The 20,895-nt window shown below is 39.1% G+C and overlaps 2 protein-coding genes across 2 annotated transcripts in view; one reads left to right on the top strand and one right to left on the bottom strand.

Moving 5' to 3' along the window:
- The first annotated feature begins 3,690 nt into the window (after positions 1 to 3,690).
- Positions 3,691 to 8,555, top strand: nrros (negative regulator of reactive oxygen species). Its single transcript, XM_010783168.1, has 3 exons — positions 3,691 to 4,235; positions 5,555 to 5,669; positions 6,527 to 8,555. The coding sequence occupies exons 2-3, from the start codon at positions 5,568 to 5,570 to the stop codon at positions 8,480 to 8,482; spliced, it is 2,058 nt and encodes a 685-aa protein (XP_010781470.1). The 5' UTR covers positions 3,691 to 4,235; positions 5,555 to 5,567; the 3' UTR covers positions 8,483 to 8,555.
- Positions 8,556 to 13,414: 4,859 nt separating this feature from the next.
- sh3glb1a (SH3-domain GRB2-like endophilin B1a) overlaps positions 13,415 to 20,895 on the bottom strand; it is a 9,791-nt gene continuing 2,310 nt past the window's right edge. Inside the window, exons 4-9 of the mRNA XM_010783167.1 lie at positions 20,200 to 20,333; positions 19,480 to 19,572; positions 16,968 to 17,057; positions 16,528 to 16,628; positions 15,703 to 15,937; positions 13,415 to 14,623 (exon numbers count right to left, since the gene is read on the bottom strand). Coding sequence (XP_010781469.1) covers positions 14,516 to 14,623; positions 15,703 to 15,937; positions 16,528 to 16,628; positions 16,968 to 17,057; positions 19,480 to 19,572; positions 20,200 to 20,333 — 761 coding nt within the window. The 3' untranslated portion in view covers positions 13,415 to 14,515. The remainder of the gene's footprint in view (positions 14,624 to 15,702; positions 15,938 to 16,527; positions 16,629 to 16,967; positions 17,058 to 19,479; positions 19,573 to 20,199; positions 20,334 to 20,895) is intronic.

The raw sequence follows: 20,895 nt of genomic DNA, 5'->3' as shown, positions 1-20,895 counted from the left end.
GATGACTGGATGTCTGATTATGCACGACTGTCCAATTACACTACATGTTTCCATCCAATGTTATATTCATCTTTACAAAACTCTCAATTATATATATGCTAGCACCCAGTTTTAGACGCTGCATAAAGTTAATGTCAGGGTAAATGTGTACTTAATTTTCATTTAGCATTGCGTTTACCACTTCTAAATCTGATCACTTCTAAAACTTTCCAATTTTCATGTGTGCATGGATTAAAGCAAAGGAAATAATTAGCATAACCATGTAGTCAGAGGTGAATATTGCAACATCTGTGTGTCTAATCTTACCTTAATTATTATCTTTACTCACTTACAAGTCTAGCAGCAGAAGTTAAGTGGCAATGTGCAAATACTACGGCCATTTTGCATGTCAGGAGATTCAAAAGAAAAGAAGCATTACAAAATAGTAATTTTACTTTTCCAGGCACCATATCATTACTGCGTGCACATACGTTGTCCGACCTGTGCAAACACGCTGCAACAGCCCAAAACATTACGTTAGGAGAAACGTTCTGCACCCTCCAAAGCAAAGAAAATAAAGAAACAAATGTCACAAAAGTAATGCAAATAAAGAAACATCCTCACCAACATGTAGCATTTAGAAAACATTTGCCAACTTGATGAAAGATGCGCAGGGTTTACTTAAAGCGCTTTGCATTTCTAGCTGCTTTGTGCTGCTTTCGCACATTTGCACGGGTCGTCCACAATATAAAACACGGTATAATTACAGGAAAAGGCTCCCATTGTTATAACAATATAGCAGTCCAACACTCTCAGCAACACTAACAGCCTAGTCATATTTCCCTGACAATGTATGGCATGAAAAATAACTTTAATTTGTCATTTTTGCAAACACTGAGGTTCTGACACTTTAACCTTAGTTGACTTAATGTCTCACACTGCCAGAAGAATCCTCTAGTACTAAGAGCAAATACAAGCAGTTTTTCTTTTTTTTAAATCGAAAGAACATCCGCATGACTCATAATTGTGGATTAACAGACAGAAATAAAGCCCCTCCACCTACAGGAGATCAGCCCTCACCAACAGGAAATAAAAGGAGACAACATCACAGCACTGGACAAAGTGCTCTGCTGTGATCTCAGACGGTTACCACTTTAATAAATGATTGATTGAATACAGTATGTGCTGCCAATGCTAAGAGCTTGGCTGCCTCGGTATGTCTGCCTATTTGTCACTTTCAAAGACACTGCGTATCTGCTTTTACAGAGCATTACCTCTAATATCCTGACATTCTGCGTTGTGACCCTGAAGTTCTGAACGTCTCTCTGCCGGACCGTATGTCTGTCTGTCAATGTCAGCCTCTCCATCCTTGATCGTTTTAACCGACTGTCTGTCAGTCAGTCATCTTTCGTGTTGGGCTGATGATCTCATGTCTCGATTTCTCAAATTAATGTCAATGTGGAGGTTAGCACAAAAATAATTCCACACCTCTTCTGTTGCTAACTGTGCAAACTAAATGCAACAGCTCTAAATACCAGATTATCATATGTACTCGCTTTTTATCTATCATTTCATATATTAAGAAGAAATGCAAAGCCATTTAAATACCATATAACAGTCCTATTTACACCGGCAAAACTAGTTTCAAATATTCAATATATCCTGTTTACACAAGAGGGCAGTAATACTCTGGTGCATGTTATGAATATACCCTTGCAGCAAAAGAAAATTCTGGTCATGTTCACGATGACATTTAAAGAGGACAAAGGGTCTTCAGCTTACTTCGTATTTTTATCAAATTGCATCAGTTTTCATTAATTGAACGAATACATTTTAATGAATGAACGAGTGAATTGTATGGTTACACAGCTCAAATATTATAATACATATAATATACGTTAGAAAGATATTAGGAGGAAGATAGGACTTACATTTGCTGTCGACAGAGACTACTGTTAAGAAAACCGATGAGAAAGCAAAAACTAAAAATGTAAACAATAATCTTCATTATTGTTGTATTTATTGATTCATGTGTTGTAATGTCAGTTCCTTTGGCTGTTGTCTTTTGAATTGGATTTTCTTTACTGCAGGCTGTGAGTAGACCCCCCCCCCCCATGGGACTTTACACCCCAAGAGGCACTCTCACCACATCGAACCGAGTTCACAAGTGTGCCCACATGTTTTCACCAAACGTCCAGAGTGTGCTCCAAAACAAGAATTACACAAGTGACACGCCACAACTGGGAGGTAATATGATGACTTTTAAGTAGTCTTTCTGGACCCTCATAAGTTTCCTATCATCGGGATAATCACCATTTGTCATGAAGGTAGAAGACTCCTGTCTGACTCTCTCAGGTTCTCACTTCTTGTCGCAGAAGTATTTTCCTGTGGGCCTGTAACCGAAAACTCAACACCTTCCACCGTGAGCTGGTTAATTTCAGTTTCAACAACGATTCAGTCAACAGTATTTCATTCATTTGCACCATGGTGTGGTTTGAATGATATCCTGTAATAAAGAAATGGTTGTTAACAATAGCCATCACCTCACTTCAATACGGGCAGACCTTGAGATTTTATGAAAATGTTTACATCAAATTGTGTAATGTACTGAAGTAAGTACTTAAGTATGATATTATGGTACTTGAACTTTATTCCATTTAATGCTACTTTATACTTCTACTCCACTACATTTCAGAAGCAAATATTATACGGCTTACATTTATTTAACAATATCAGTTACTAGTTACTTTACATATTCAGATGATAAGCTATATTAAATATAAATAAACAAATTCATAATCTATTAAATACAATTGTAGCAGTATATAAAGTAATTCAATTAGCTCAACCTTTACCATCTGTGATGAACACATTAACGCATCAATAATAATCCAGTCATTTATTATATATACTTTTCAAAAAGGACAAATTTACGTACAATAAGTACTTTTCTTTTTGGTTCTTTAAGTATAGTTGGATGACAGTAACGTAAGTGAGTAATATTTAAAATGCACGACTTTTACTATTAAGTGTTTTTACAATGAAGTATTTCTACTTTTGCTTAATAAATAACATATCTGAGTACTTCCTCCACCTCTGCACACTCCATTATTTTGCTTTTAAACTGCAGCAGCTCCTAACACTGTACAAATTCCAATGTGCATATATGAATTGGGTGATATATTGGCAGAAATGGAATACATTATTAATTGGAGTAAAATAGCCAGAAACCTAAAAGTGATTTGTTTACCACTATCTTATAATGAGCCCTTCATATTCCTCTTTATGGAGTTTAATAGGTTATGCTGCCATGTTTCTACAGTAGCTCAGAACATACACATTAAACAAAAAAAGGCATTTTTACGTTACCATAAGGCAACTGTGGGTTCTTAGATGCCACTAAATCCTCCACACTGGACCTTTAAGAGTATCGCACAACACTTTACCTCCGTATGCAGTCAACGATTAATAAATGTTGTCGCCACCTAAACTTAAAATAGGCCAGAAGTGAGAGCTTGAGATGTCCTGTGTGAAAACAGGAAGGCATCACCAACAAATCAACCATTGGTGCTGTTCCCTTTTCTCTCCCCCATGGGTTACATCTAAGAAGTTTACAAATGGAGTTTGTTGCAGTGATGCGGTTTGTTTTTAAAATTGTGTTTTTCATTAATCAACTTCTTCTCTAAATGATTTTTTGATCCAGAAGCATCGTGACGCTTGAACATACTCCCTTATACTCACAGACTGGAGTGTATCTGTGTGTCGCGTGAAGGTTCAACAGGCCGAATATCAGGCAGGAAGGGTGTGTTTGTCGAGTGGTTTCCTCTCTAGTAGCTTGGCTGATCAGAAAAAGCTGAGGGTGTGAAGGGTGTGCACTGCTAAGGTTTTTGTGGTTGCAGTTGCGCTGTCAACCTTAAAGGTGCATGCACAACAACTGTCTTGGAGTGTGTGTGATGGGAAACAAAAAACAAAGAGGCTTATGCTGTTCTGGTTGAGAGCTGTTGAGCCTGCACTCGCCTTCCTGTGGCCCCTGCCTTGAGAACCTCTTTCTGATTTCAGCTTGTCCATGTGACTCGGGTTTCCGCTGCTTGCCTGCTTCCGTGAATAGTAAAAAGAGGTATTGGTGTTTCTCTCAGAGCAGAGGAAGGCAGCTGAACCTCACACACGAGAACACACTCTGCGACAGCGAGTCAACCAGCGATATGGTCAGGGGATCAACCGTCAGTGGCTTGGGAAATCCACACCTAACCACCACAGTAAGTAAATGCACCTTGCACTCAACTAGTACTGCAGTATGCGCTGAGGCTACGGCTGCGTGATTTATCTTACATTTGAATGTTGAATTTAAACTCTTTTGTCTTTGGTGCATTTGCGAAGTATATCATATCAAACACCTGCTTTTGTGCATTATACAAATCTTGCTTATTCTGTATAGGATGTCATAGAGTCGTTAAAACTCTTAATGGCATCCTAGACAGAATGTGTATCAATGTTGCTTAATGAGTCATTAGAAATGTCCCCAAATTGCTTGTATCGCATTTGAGCACTATCGTTGTGTAATGGATTACTCACTAATAAAACTCCAAAGTTGGAATAAAACAAGTGGCTAATGTTATCTTAATTTATTTATGCAGATTTTTAGTTTTAGATTATATTATTCAATTAACTTATTTCATATTGTGTCATTATTCAGATGCATGCGACAATATGCTGTCATTTTGTGCAATTTTAAAGCAAAATAAGCATTGATTATATTGTATCAGTATTAACAGCACGATGGTTTAGACATGCAAGTTATGTTGTGCACAAGAATGTAGTTAACTACTTTTAGCCCTGCAAAATGGGAAATATTAAATATTTATTTCAATAGTTTAGCATAAAACAAAAGTAAATGGTGGTCAAATATTGTTTTTCAAAACTCAGAGTAAAATCTCATTAATAATACCCCCCAAAACAGGATAATACCACTGACGTTAATTCATAGATTAACATGCGTGCGGGCCGAAAAGGAACACAAGGCCCCCATATTCAGTGTATTTCACAACCTTGTTAAAATAGAAATTGGGGACATTTTACAAAAATGTCCAGCTGCTGTTTTTTCAGGAAGAAATATGATTGTATAGAGAATATTCATATCATTAACAGACTTCCGCAATGGAAGGCGCATGAACTGGACACAGTCAGCACATGTTTGTCAGGCCATATTTATAAGTTCAGGGTTGCAAAAAAACAATTGAAATAATTGGCTCAAGTCGAGAGAAATGTTTTAAATATGCCTAAATTCAGAAAAACTCAAGTTAAAAAGATAACAAGTATAAAAGTATACATTTGTTTTGTTGCGTCATCATTGCTCTGACCTCCCCAACGCTCCCCAGTTCAATCATATATTTACAGTGAAGGAATTGATCAACCACACATATTTGCTTTTTAAAGACATAGTGCTACATTTCAAATGTCATGATACTATGATAATCATTAGATGCAAGTTTTAAAAGTATGGTTTTAAACTGAGGAACAGCAAGGCTAACACCCCCCCCTCCCCTCTCTCTCTCTTTTTCTATATCCTTGTCAACAGTGAGGATGTTAAAATGCCAGTCAACAGGATCCATCACATCCTGCTTTGCTTGTTACACATGTGGACAATCCTGACTTCAGTGTCAAGTCACCCACAACACAGCATATGCCAGCTGGTAAGATGTCTCTCTTTTATACATTCTACTTAATAAAAGCACACATTGAAATGAACTTAAGTCTCATTAACGTAGCTGGACATATGAAGTAAATCTGATGAAAATGGCAAACCTATTCATGTTTTTTTTTTTTTTTATAAAAACATTGCCACTGGTAGACAGACTCAGATGTAAAGCTTGGTTAAAAGATTTTTTTTTTTAGACGTTTCCATTACAACACTCATATTATAATGCTGCATTCAGTGCATATCAGATGTTCTGTAAAGATGAGAACTGAGACTAAAAATGGTCATGCGAACATTTTGCAGCAATTGATATTTTGTGGGGATATTTTGTGTGCTCTGACATTTGCCACTTTTGCTCATCAGGCAAAGTGAGTAAATTATTATGTGATTCATCAAAGTTGGATATCAAAAATATTAAAATTATTTGTAATTTCCACAACAACTAAAATTTTTTATCTAAAAAGCCTATGTACCATACGTACTATACGCCATACTGCATACATGTAATTTAGTCTGTGTCACTACTTCACATTTACAGAAGGGATTTATTGGAAGTACGCTTTATTAATGACATACTCACTAAATAGTGATAAAGTCTCTATTTATTAAAGTAAATCATTCTTAATAATTCAGGTTTGGTCTGGAGGCTGCAAAGGTTAACCATAGCTGAATTATATTGACAGTTTAAATCCTATAGATAACTTGAATAACTTTTCTCAAATAAGAATTCACTGCTATACATTGCAAAAAACATTTGTTGAGAGTTTTTGTGGATCAAAGTGGTAGACATTTGCCAAAAATAGACATACAATTTACACCCCATCTTAAAGGTATGTGCTCTTATCTCCGCAGATACAAAGGACGGCTGTCTGCAACAATGGCAGTCTCTCCTCTGTGCCTGCAAGACTCGCGAAGGACCTGGAGGAGCTTCAGCTCAACCACAACAACATTAAAACACTAAAGAACAATTCTCTCCTCAATTATCCTTCACTAAACACCTTGAGCTTAGCTTGTAATAGTTTAGAACAAATTGAATTAAACACTTTTCAGGACTTAAAGTTGTTACAAAGACTCAATTTAGCCAAAAACAAACTTCATGTTGGGTATGAAGAAACCAGCCATGCATTAAAGACTCTACCCAGGCTAAGAGCTCTGGATCTATCTGAGAATGAGCTTAATGATGAAATGATAGCCACTCTCCTCCAAAATCTGACATCCCTGGAGTACCTCAATCTATCCGGAAACGTCTTGGGGAGACTGGATGAGATGTCGTTCAGTGATCTGCACCAACTCAAAGAACTGGACCTACAGAGGAACATCATGTACGAGATTGCTGGCGCCTTCGACAGCAATCCCAAACTCCAGCGGCTCAACCTGGCCTTCAACTATCTGCTTTGCCTGACAGACTTCCACACGACCCAGCTGGTGGTCCTCAATGCCAGCCACAACTTCATTGAATGGTTCAGCTCCAGACAGGACCTTAATGACACGTTCCTGCTAGAGACGCTCGATCTATCAGATAACAGACTGTTCTTCTTTCCTTTCTTGCCTGACCACAGCCACTTGCGGAATCTTTACCTATCCCACAACAACATTAGGTTTTACGAACACTTGGCAGACAACAGCACATTGCCGAACTCGACAACAACTGTTGAGTTCTACAATATGAACAAGTATTCGGGCAACGTGACGGCCCAGCTGTGGGATGAGAGCATTCATGGAGACATCGCATCTCTAGAGATTTTGGATCTAAGAGGGAACCAGGTGCAGTATTTTCCTCACGGATTCATCCAGAAAATGCCTGTTCTGTCGAGACTTCAAATGTGCACAAACTGTCTGGAAACCTTGAATCTAACCTCTGAACAGTTTTCTGGCAGCTTGTACGAGTTGGACGTTAGCAACAACAGGCTGAACCAGATCGCAGCAGATGTAGGTATGCTGACAGCTCTTGGAAATCTGACATACCTTAACCTCAGCCTGAACGACATTAAGTTGTTACCCTCTGGATTATTTTCCTCATTGCCAAGCCTCAGGTCAGTGGATCTGAGTTATAACAACGTTGGCTTTTGCCTTCCTGAGGAATCTGAGACTAAAACAGACAATAGTACAACTTGCGTGGATTGGAAAAACATTGCATCCTTAAGGCAGCTTTTCCTTAAAGGTTGCAACCTTGAAATAATTCCATCATCTGCATTCACTGGGTTGTCTCTAACGCACCTGGAACTGTCAGACAACCCTGGAGTCATTGTCCAAGAGTCACTAAAAGGTCTAAGAACATTACAGCATCTAGGTTTAGGAAACACTTACATACAAGACTTTGACTTCTCCCATTTCCAAAGCCTGAAGTCTTTAATAATTTCCGGTAACTATCTTTCCCACCTTCCCCCTTCCCTTCTTAATCTCGATTTAAAAGTGCTGGATTTGAGGGACAACGAAATGTCCACTATTCCCTCAATTCAGGCCAACGCATTAGCCCAGAAACTGCACACTGTTTTCCTAACAGGAAATCCGTTCAACTGCTGCCAAACCGAATGGTTCCGGACATTTGAAACAACAAAGACTATCAATATGGTCGGACAATCACACATTGAATGTGAGGATCTCATCCAAATGAGATACAGAGTGGAGCACTTTCAGCTATTTGTGTGTAATCAGACAGAAAGGGAATCTACATTGTGGTACATTCTGCTTTTTGTACCTATCTGTCTTTCTTTTGTTGGCATATCAGTTATTGTTCTCCTCAGCTCTAAGCCCAAAATGCTACCAATGTCAATCAAAAAGAAGTGCCTGAAGCCAACATCCTACTGATACTTTATAAACCAAAACAAAACCATGTTGTGTACAGTATATTATTAATAAATTCAACTGAATGTATTTTGGAAATAAATTCAAGTCATTGTAATGAAACAATCATTCTATGATATGTATTTGAGCAAAAGACTATTTACTTTTTTACTTTGTGCAGTGGAAGTATGGTTCAAAACCAGACCCTAACCGTGATGTCAAAATGTGGCTGTGTGAATGTGGAACGATATGTGTATGTGTGAGTGTGAGTGTGAGTGTGAGTGTGTGTGTGTGTGTGTGTGTGACTGTGTGTGTGTGTGTACAAATGCAGAAGTAGTGTGATGCAAGCTGTGGCTATAAGCAGCAGAGGAAACATGAAATTTCCTGTTTTGCTAAAATGTGCAGGAACTGCCCAGTTCAGTATCTCAGAGAGGAGGGTTTGAGGTTTCCTTACCATCAGGGAGTCACAGATGCAAAGGTCAAGTTTAAGCAAAGTTGCGTGGATAAAGTCATAAACATTATGAAAAAGGGACGTTTATCTACCTGTGTGTGTATGTGTGTTGTTTGGCAGCAGGAAGGTTGGTGGATCAGTGTGTAGCCGTGCAGAGTGCCGGAGGCCTAACCATAAAGTAACCAGAATACCGCTGTGGTGATGCTCAGGGTCATGGTGGTTGGAACATAAAAAGAGAAACCTGAGTGAATCCATGTCAAAGCCTAAAAATATCATTATTTTTACATAACTTTTATGATAAAGTCGACAGTAAGAGTCAAAATATGTTTTTGGTGTCCATCTGCAGAGCATGCACATTCAAAAAGAAAGGAATGTTATTCCGGCCATCAGATAGAGCTTGTGACTTGAAGGTTTCTAGTTTGAATAACTATAATCACCATTAAGTTATTAATAATAAGTGTAAACAATGATGCATCTTGCACTTCTGGATTTTTATAATTGGGGAACTTGAAACCAGATTAAAATAACCAGCAAATATGCTTACTGGTGCAAAAAGAGTTTTTTTTCATGAAATGAACAACAGGCAATATAAAATAAAGCAAAAAGTTGACCTGGAACGATAACATGTTAATAAAATGTCTTATTTATCAGTGGTTTTGGGGCATGTTGCTCAGTGTTGGAGATATTGGCCACCAAGTTGAGGCTCTCCTGAGCTCACCTGAGCTAGCTATCGTCACAGCTCAGCCGAGTACGACTTCTTTCCTGTTTACATCTCAGGAGCACAAGACTCTTGTCGCATATGATGCATGCTCTGATCTTCAAGGTGATAGTCGGCTGGTGTTTTAATGATAGAAAGAAAATAGTTCCTACATGAAACTGCTCACAACAAGATCTGAGACTTGTCTTAAAGTGGACCTATCATGCTATATTTGAATAATATATTGTAGGGCCATACCTATATAAAACATGTCTGTGAAGTGTTTTTTTCAAAATACAAAACAGATCATGCATTTTAGCCATGCCTCATTTCGCTCTATTTGCTCTATTCCAGCCCTGTTTTTGCAAGGGCGGATTCTGTGAGAAGTCTTCTTCACTGCTTTTGTGGCAGACTACAGCACCACCTACATGCCTGGCATATGTACTACAGCGTCTTCAGGGCTTTCGAACGGCAATGACAGTGGCTGTCTCCTCCTGATGGGTGGAGAGTTGCCCATATAGGCAGAGCTCCTCGTTCCTGACGTCAGAGAACTTTCAAATCTGGATCAGTCTGTATCAGATCCGTTGCAGCCCCGTTTTTAGAGATTTGGGTATGGAGGAAATTAGAGAGGGTTGTGTTTTCTGACACTTGGTGAGTTCCCTGACACACCGGGGACACATATTCATGTATAAAAGACGTAGAAAAGTGCATTTTCCATGATTGGTCACCTTTAAGTAACTGGGTCATGAATCCTGGAATGAGACGTCACTGTTGAGTCTTTCAAATCGGTTTTGCGGACGATTTTAGCGTCACAAGTTGAGTTTCATTATATTTCAGAGGGCAGACATCTTTACTGCCAATAACACATAACACCAAAACAATCTAGCGTGATAATATACATTTTAGATTTTGGGGCGGATTGTCTCTTTAAAAGTCCCATTGGGAAAGATTGGGAAATACGTGGCGTCAAGAAATCATAATTTGCGGAAGGTACTGGTCACAAAATTGTTGACCAAGAGGAATTTAATTTGATTACTCAGCTATGTCAGGTCAGAAGTTAGAAGACAACTAAACCAAGTTTGTCAAAGGGGAATTTACTGAACACGGAACAAAGCTTTCAAAACTTAGCTAGCTCAACATTGTATATAAAATAATTAGATGTGATAAAGCCATATTCAGCGGTGCTCAGGGAATCAAGCGACCACATACATACTGAAGTGTGCTGTGTGCACATAGCAAAGAAACTAACACACATCGATGCAGCTGATTTGTCTTTGCAAAACAGCCCAGCTGTGGTTTTGGGGTCGGCACTAGAAGTAAGTGACCAAATATACACCACAACACTCTTCATAAAAGATGTGGCTAAGGAAAATAATGTGCTTTTTCTTCGAGGCAGAGCTCAAAGTTTCTCACAGATAACTGCAAAATTATGGAGAAGTGAAATTTGACCTAAAGTGGTTAAATTAGATTATTTTGAGTTGAGTTGCATTCTGATAGCGAGTGAGTTCTGTGGTTCATCGGAGCTAGGCCTATGTACAATCTCCATAAAGCATGTCCGGATACATTACACCAGAACTGGTCAGGGTCGCAGTGTGAAAGTAGCGGTAAAGGTGTTCCTGATAGCATTGAAAGGGTGCCAAGACAACTCGAGCTGTTTGTAAATATATGGGGATGATTGATGTAAAGAAGAAAACAAGATTCCACAGCCATAATAGCTGTGAGGCTGAAAGGCTGTGGTGCTTTTAAATAAATGCTAACGTCTGTATGTTGATGTGAAGCAGGTCAAATGACCAGGTGCAGCAGCTTCTGGCTGGAGACTCTATTGTAAAAAGGAATACTACAGTCCAAACGTCCAAAAGGCATTGGCATCCATAGAGCAATCATGACCAAAAACAACAACACACAGCTTCTTAGTGGTGACAACCAATCTTTGACAGTGATAACAATGTTGGCTACCTGTTGCCCAATTACATTGTGAACCAGCCTTTCCAGCGAACTTATCAGATAAGCAGTTTATCTTCTCACTTCACTTTTTACAACCGTTTTCTTTTTCCTCTTCTGACTTTACCGATCAAAATATAACTTGTTTTTGCACCCGAAAAGAAACCTATTCCAGTCCCCAAAGTTTTCTTGGTAGATGTTTAAAGGAAAGTGAAGCCTAAAGTCGTTTACACACAAGTGTTTTTTATCGTCATACTCTGTAGAAAGCCCTGTTTAGAAGAGCTGATGACACAAAGCTGCCATTTTGCTTTTATTCCTCAAGCCTACATCAAGTGCACTTCAAGGAGGTCTAAAATGGCAGTTGACAACAAGTGTATTCTAAGTGACATTATGAAAGAAAATGAGGACTTCTGAAAGAGGAAGTGCTTTTTCTCAGGATCACTCATCTGATCAGTGAACTGGTTAAGGCTAACTGTATCTATAAGTGGGTGATGTTATTTTTTTAGAGAGATAAAGAAGAGAAATAAAAGTCAGGTTTCTTAAAAAGCAGAATGGTGCAGATAACATGTATGCACACAGCTCAGGTTTTATCAGGACCAATGTTTGCCTTAAATCACTTTTAGCTCTTATCTTTTGACTCAAACAAAATGATTTTGGTAAATAGCAAAACAAAGTCAAAGTGGAGTGGTGAGTTGCTGATGTTAATGGGCGTGTGCTGGAAATAAAGACGTGAAAAGATGTATCTTAAGACAGGCAGTTTACAAAACTCCACTTCCTCTTAACCCTTCCTGCTCTTATGACAAGCGAGGACGGGGTGCTTTGCACTGGACTTAATGTTTAGCCATAGGTCTTTAAACGTGTGACTGCCTTAGTAAAGTAAAGTAAAGGTGACCAATGACGATGGAAAGGCAAAAATGTTTTCAATGTAGGTCTTTGAAGGACATTTGATGAAACTATGGTTAGAGAGGAGCCCTCAGAAGGGAGGATAATCAAGGCCAACATTACTGCACACTTTGTATCTTCTTCAAACGAAGATATCTGTCAAACTGGGTCAGCACAGTGTCAGTTATTTTCTAGGGATTTGTGCATTTCTGGTCCACAGCTGCTAGCTCTGCAGCACGGAGCTCCAGTGGGAGCAGAGAAGCCTCAGGAGCGGTATCAAAATAATTCCTAGGGTAAAGGCACTCTACTCCTTGCTTTGAATGTGTCAACATAAGGAATATATATTTCAGTGTCCCTTTAGAAAAAAGAAAGGGGCTCTTAGAAGATACAACAAAAAATAAACGGTTTGTCCAAAATCAGGACAAATCAATATAAGAATAAGATGCCAGTATGTATTCAATTAAAGGTGTCACTGGATCATATTGGGCATGAGTTTTGTGCTCGTGATTTTCAACTAATTTGACCTCTTTCACAGGAATTGTCTCACCCCGAGAAACTCCTAATCAGTGTTGAAATCAAAGACTGCACTTTTTGAACTCAACATTTGCTAAGAATAGTTTTTGAAATTGCGCTGTAGGCGTACCAAATGTCATTAAGCAGCACTCCAAATGAGACTGGTAGATCTGTCCATACATTACAGAAATGTTTTACTTTTGTGAAACTGGTTATATTCTCTAGCTGTGTCTGAATCTCACGGGATTCTGCCTACTTACATGGCCCAAACATTTCTTCAGTTGTATGTCCCAACAGTGCAACCAGTTACATTTAATAATACACCCACAGATTGATAATGTGGCCTGTTCTGCCCCCTAGTGGTTCCACCAGGAAATAAGTAATATCAACCATTAAGTCAGCTGAGAATGCCCCTTTGTGCTTCATAACTACACGGGGGGGGGGGGATATATCTCAACACACAACAGAGCAGTTATATTTTCTTATTTTAATGCATCATATTGTTTATATTTATTTTACAAATGTATGTCAACTTATCCGTTACACACAAAACAAAAAGGCAGGCATATCATTTGATCTCTCAGAATGGCAAGGTGGAGTTGAAATGTAGCTTTATGGGGATTTAATATTGTAAAAGTAAAAAATGTATATATATATTTTTATAAAGTTAAGCCAACCAACACTAGAGATGACTAACATGTCACAAAGTTTGGATAAATGGAGAATACACAAATTCATAATTTAATCAGAGACACAAAATGTCTTCTGCTAAATAAATTGAATATAAACGTGGAAAAGCTTGTGTTCAATTGTCAATAACTTAGAATATTGGGGTTCAATAATAGAAATGGAGACTGATTTAGTCTCAATACTGCTGCTGTAGCTACAAAAAGGCCATTGATTATTAGAAAGGCCGATTCACGGTCATAGGCACTGAATAATGCCAAGTGAGTTTTGGAACTTCTTGGTTATCAGCAGTTTAAACTTCTTTCATTGTTTACCTCTCATCAATCGAATGTGTTCAACTGAATAAAGACGACGCACAAAAAAATAAACAACTCATATTTTGGATAATCATAACAGCTTCTGCACAATAAGATTATCAATTATAAAATAAGACTTTATGATCAGTATCAATCTCTGCTTCAAACTGAAGTTCATTTTTGTACTTAATGTGTATTGAAAACTTTCAGCGAGGGAAGAGAATAAAACCCTCACGATAAAAGCACTGAAATCACCATCTGAGATATATGTGTAAACAAAAGCAATTTTTTTTTCTTTTTTAAGATACAATTTGGGAGATGTTCTGGCACATATTGCATGGCATCAAACACAAAGGAGGCACGGAAGCAGGTTTTAGAAATGTACTGCAGTCAGGTACAAACACACATCGGGGATCGGGCTTCCCTTCACTCAAAATATTCATTCCAGTTGAGTCTGCTAAAAGCGAGACTCCTTTTCATAGAAATATAACTCATTGTAAAATGGCTGAATGGAAAAGAAAATGGCCCTGCAACACAATATATAAATATGAGATCACAGCTGGTTACAGAGGGCTGAAAGGAGGGGGGTCTCAGTTAAGCAGCTCCAGGTAAGTGATGGGCACTTTGCCCGTCTGGTTGCCGCGCTCCCCCATCAGCCAGTCTGAGTCCATGCCTGGGACGCTGCCGACTGTGATCACCTGTGAACAGGGACACAGCGTTTGTTGCATTAGGCTATCAAGTCTTATTCTATTCAATGTAGTATTCATGTATTCATTCGTCAAGGCGAATCACTGACGTAGCATAAGTTAGCATGCATACAGTCTATTCTGCACGGCTCATCGACTTTACAGACAAGGTCTTCCTAAGGCACCACATTCGTAATGTTTATACTTTTAAGGGCCACCAGACTTTTTAATAAAGTTTATTCTTGTTTATTCAGTCCTGTGTTTATTTACTTTTTTTTTTGTATTAACACAAAGTTATGTGTAGCTTTGTATATGAACTTGGAAGGGGCGGGAGGTATTGTTTTATATGTTGTTGGTCTTTCTTGGTTTGTGAAGTACAGAAGAGGATTAGGGCCATATGTTATTTATTTTTTTTAGATCTGACCAAAAGTGATTTTTTTTTGTAATGAGAAAAAAGTCAGACATTTCTGTATTCAAAAAAGGAAATTGACTTCCAGATCAGATCTCTAAAACATTTTCACATGTGGCCCTAACCCTCTTCCGTAGGTGAAGCACTTTGGGTTACCTTTTGTGTAAGACAATCACTATATAAATAAAAGTTTTGATTGATTGCTTTATGAAATGCTTGGATATACATCCTGTGTGCTACACATGCTCTCCAAATGCAAGGGCAGGCTGGAAAATGTTCCTAAATGAATGAGGTAATGCTGGTTTATTGTCAGTCACCCATAGGCTGTAATGGACCGCTCAGTGCTTTTCCAGGAAAGGGAGTGTGTTTATTTCACTACTGTACAGGAACTGCTTCACTGATGCTTGGGTTCGGACCCTACTTCCTAATTTAGTTAGCTAAAAACCAACAGAAGAATTATCCAACTTGAATCAGATCATTTGAACGGATATTCTTTCATGTGCTTTCTGCCGTTTTGCTGTTATTTTTGGAGTTTTGTGTGTTCTAGCAGAAAGCTTGTCAATACTGTGGTCCATGATACATGACACATGAATAGAAAAGTAGTTTCTCTACATCACAACCCACTTTGACCCTCCCCGTTAATTTTTTGTTGCTCAGTAATAAAATAATAACTGGGTCTCACCTCATCAGCCAGCAGGGAGAGCTCGCTGCTGCTGGCGGCGTCGTAGTCGTAGAGCACTCGGGCTTTGCGGCTGCCGTTGGAGCTCCTCAGCTCGTTGAACCCCCCCGACGCCGTGGAGCTGCCGTGACCCGAGGACACGCTGGGCAGGGAGGCCGACACCGGGATGGTGGGCACCGAGATGCTGGCCCCCCCCGACGCCGACGACTGGTTGTTGTTGGAGAAGGACGAGGGGAAGCTGGGGAGAGGAAGGGGAGACGATAAACAGCGAAACTGTGGCAACCTGACGGACGTGTTCTTCCGCAGTATCTTATTCACTGGTCTAATTATAGGGCTCTCTCTTTTCCTGTAAGAAGTCTGACTTCCCTGTGACCTCATCCCTCATAAAGTATCGCTCATTTTCCTTTTTCAGCAGAAAAGTTAAAAGTGTACACAGTGCAAGGGGCCTCGCTTTTCCTTGACCTTATCACACAAAATAATAAAAATACATTGGACATCCATACCTCTGTTTACAGGAAGGGTATCTTAAAGTAAGACAAGAGGGTTATAAACCTATTTTAGGAAACAGGGAAAGACTGCAATGACTTACTACTTCTCCCTTTTGAAATGAAATGATGTTTATGTTTGATAAAATATTGAGACAAGTGCGGATCATTTTAGCTCAGAGAATCTGTGTAGCTAATGCAAACACTTTCCTTGACCTGTGTCTACTTACAAAAACGTTCAAAGCTTGAATTGTCTTCTTCAGATCCCTAAACTTTCATGAATCCAAGGAACCACAAGCACAATTGAGGATAAAATAAATACAAGGATGACGGTGGTATTCACCTGCCCAGCTGCTTCTGGAGGTCCACCATGTACTGGTAACACTGGGCGTAGTATGTAGTCTGCGCCTCCACAAAGTCATTCAAGCAGCGGAGGTGGTGCGCCTGGTAATGCACAAGAATACACAAATAATTCAAAGGTTGCTATCAAACTTGTAAAATGTTAAGAATACGTTTTACAATGACAGTATTTAATAGATGTTTTAGCCTAACAGATTTGCAAGACAAAAACATTCGTATACAAATCTACTTTTATAAATCTTGCTCACAAACACACAAGTCAGTTTGGGGTTAAGTTTGTTCGACCAAAAACCAGCAGCACTACAATAATATCCCTTAATGTTTATTGATTGAATGATGATTAAAAGCGGAAGCCTGAGGGAGGGAAGGCCTTTACGAGCATTTGTGAATCTGTAGAGTGCTGAGCTGAGCTGGGTTACATACGTGTGTGCTGCTGACGCCTTCTAGCAGCAGTCTGGTGATCTCCGACTGCCGATCAAACTCACTCTGGGACATCCTCAACTCCAGCTCGGCCTGAGAATGGAGGGAAAAAAGGAGTAAAATGTAAGATAGAGATCACAATGCACACGAGAAATGATGAAGATCAAATCAGGTCCAATGATCTTATTATATAAATGTCGGTTTTCAAAATGCTTTACACTATTTCAGCCTCACAAAAAGGGACATTTTCTTTTTTCCTGAGTTATATCAGATTAGACTGTTTACCTTTGAGTTTTGGACTGACAAAATAGGACATTTAAAGACATCAGCTTGGACTTAGAGAAACAACAACGACAAGATATGGCTTTATATAAACCTAAAACAGGGACGTCAGAGATACAGACATCAGGAAAGACAGGGGAACGGACACATCGACTAAATATGATGTTTCTGTCCCGAAGGGAAACGTTTCCCTTTCCTCACGCTGGGCCAAGAGATTCAATATGATGTGTGGAACAATGGCTTGTTGAAACTTGCTAAAGAGTCCAATAAACACATGGTGAGAATGACGGGGACAACAGCCTCACTGTGCAGAGCCGCAGAGAACATCTACAGGGATTTAAGTTTTCCATGAGGTACCACAGTGTGTCATGGAGGAGATACAGAGAGCTTTACACAGCAGCTGTTAACACTGCTACCAGGGGGTTTGCTGTGTGTGTGTGTGTGTGTGTGTGTGTGTGTGTGTGTGTGTGTGTTCAATTAAAAGATGGCTCCAACATTCCACTCACCTCTGTCACTTCCTCTGCTCACATCTGCTGCTTTGCATTTTGAAAACAGTGACACAGTAGTTAGAGCTACAGCTGCTGCACGGCTGCAGCCAACACACATTCTTACAAGTGTGTGTTAGTGTGACTGGCAAAACACACTCAGCACAAGGAACCAGGACTAGGACAATGTTGCACATAAATATTTCTAATCCTTCGGAGATCCAAACGTGTGTGTGTGTACCGTCAAACAAAGATTAAAGAAAGAATGGTGCTAGTGTTACCCAGCAGAAACTACCACTGTATTTTATGACTTCTCTTTCATTCTGATATTGTTGTCAGGACACATGTTTGTTTGTAGGTATTAAACAAGTCATTACATCCTGCTGTTTGAAAGCGCTACATGTTGAGAAACCACAGGGGTAACTTGGCTCTGAATCTGCAAATGGGAAGAAAATGATAGCTCTTTGTTGAATTGAATTTGAGGGAAGTTGGCTCAAAAGCCACTCATTTACTCTGATGCTCTGAAGACTGCAGCCAAATAGCATTGCTGGGATATCGCCCAGTGCTTATATAAGCGATATTGCTTTTAGTAGATGTAGAATATCAGCAGCTTAGTTAGCCTCATCTATTTTCTTTTTGCATAGGGGGGATGGATTCGGGCCTAGCTTTGGCTCAGTTAATACAAACTACAGTCCAAAGAGAGATCTTCAGAAATTGTTTGTCATCATGACAAGCAATTTTGAAAAAGTCAGGCCTTTCCAATTAGAATGAAATGTGGTTAATGAAATGAAGCATGTGTTACAAATCATTTGATAAGCAAATCTCAGTGTTCAAAACCTTTGAGGGGCCATTTTATCCACTGCTTTTACTATTTGATTGAAAAAAGGATATCAGCTGTTGCTAATTTATATACATTTACTTGATCATACCAAAATGCATTTTCTCAAAGATTGTTTCTGAGTGAGAGGATGTCTCACTCTGTTTTTTTTTTCTTTGGTACAACCATCAGCTTATCGCATAACGACATCCAGTCAGAATCGCCAAGTAAAAATGTAATTGACATTAATAAGTTAAGCGAATCAACTTTTGATTTGTAAAATAACCTTCAGTATTAGGAGTATTTTGGAAAATATGGTGTGCTCGAGACAGAATGCTACTGTTTATTTAATATGCAAAGGTATATTTGACGACATCTGATGCTTTGTTTAAAATTAATTTCACTGTTTATACTGAGCATCTTTGCACAAACATTTGAAATCAGACGTTTGAAGACTACATGGACACCAAAAGAAAAAGAGAAGTCTAAACTTCCCATAGCTGCTCATGTGACAGTTTGTCACAAGAAACACAGCAATGGGCTTCTTGTTGTGCAACAGCGTGGCAGGCATGACTTGTTTGACTTCAGAATAAGGAAACGCTCAGCTTTTCTTTCTCTAAAAAGGAAATTGGCTCATGATTATTGAGAAAGCAGAAATCACTAACACTGTTCATGATTCACATTAAAACGGCAGACAGACATCCTGTGTGTGTGTGTGTGTGTGTGTGTGTGTGTGTGTGTGTGTGTGTGAGAGAGAGAGAGTGTGTGTGTTCGTCGTCGTCGTCGTCGTCGTCGTGTAGTGTGTGTGTGTGTGTGTGTGTGTGTGTGTGTGTGTGTGTGTGTGTGTGTGTGTGTGTGTGTGTGTGTGTGTGTGTGTGTGTGTGTGTGTGTGTGTGTGTGTGTGTGTGTGTGTGTGTGTGTGTGGACTCACTGCAGCTCTAGCATCAGTCATCCGGGCTTTCTTTAGTCGGGTTTTGGCTGCATCCAAATCCAAACGTTTGACCTGCAGTAGCTTCCTCTCTTTCTGGAAAGAAATACAAGAAATCCGTCAAATAAATGAAACGGTTTTGCCACTTGCAATGAAAACCTTTTCTTGAAGATAACATTAGTGATGTGAATTTGCCGTCATCACTTACTTTATGGTAAGAACATACAATAATGTTGGCAATCTTAGCAGAAAGACACTTTTATTGTGTCGAATGTTTTGAGACATTAGATAAATGGACACTGAACAGACTGTGTTTCTAACAGATGTGAAAGGTGTGCAACAGGTGACAAATAAATGAATATAGCTTTATGGGGACAAAGTAATCAGCAGGCAGATTTGTTTTTATAGAGAAGTCAGAAACAGAAATGATTGTGCAGTATTTTTTAACATCTAATAATATCAAGCATAAACAAAGACCAGGATGACTTTCTTTGTGAAAGCTTGTCTGGCACTGATTGTAAATATCGTAAATTCTATAAAAGAACTGAGGATAATGGACAGAGTTTATATAATTCCTGTTTACAGTGTCTGCAAGATAGGAATAGATAAGAGTTAACCATCAAGAGAATAATTAATCTACAGAGCAGAGTCAGTTCGAGATAAAAGTTCAAAGCTCAGTGAAAAGTGAAAGGGACTCATGGCCTGTAGCCAGCAGCAACTCACAAGGATGGTTTTGAAGTCGCCCTCCAGAAAGTTCCTGAAAGGTGTCAGGAAGTTGATGGCAGAACTATGGATTAACTCCCGCTCGGCCCCACCAATCTGCTTCTCCGTCTCACCGCATTTTATCAGAGCATTTCCTACACAAACAAAGCTTCACTGTAAATATTATAATGGACCGGAGCGAAAAGGACTAAATACTTTGTCTTGAGAGGACACAGGGGGCTGTGGATACGTACAAACTAAGTGCTGCTGTTCAAAAGGTAGCAAAATACTGCAACTTAGGAACGAGGATGACCACAAAAAAGGGATGCTGAGGGTTAATTCATATTATTATTCATTCTGATAATGAAAATAGAGCTCTAACAAGAGACAAATTATATGAAGGCAATTCAAAGTATGTTTTTTTTAAGTATCAGAAAAAACAGATTTTTGTATTCTTGTTAAAGTTGACGTCAGTTAGATTTGGTAAGAGCTACGGTTAAATTAGTCACCCATCTTTGATCACAACATCTTGACCTTTCTTACCCTTAGGTGTCCATAAACTACAAGTTATTAACTTGTTTTTAAAATACAAAAAAGGGAAATGTTATCTTAGAGGTTCCGGCCATGAGATGCCGGTACTTTTATGCATGCATTCCCAACAACTAGAGATGTCCCGATCCGATCACGTGATCGGGGATCGGAGCCGATCACGTGATT

Source organism: Notothenia coriiceps, unplaced genomic scaffold (genome assembly GCF_000735185.1).
Source record: "Notothenia coriiceps isolate Sejong01 unplaced genomic scaffold, NC01 NC01_scaffold00024822, whole genome shotgun sequence".
NCBI classification, from domain to species: Eukaryota; Metazoa; Chordata; class Actinopteri; order Perciformes; family Nototheniidae; genus Notothenia; species Notothenia coriiceps.
This window is presented reverse-complemented; position numbering and strand designations above follow the sequence as displayed.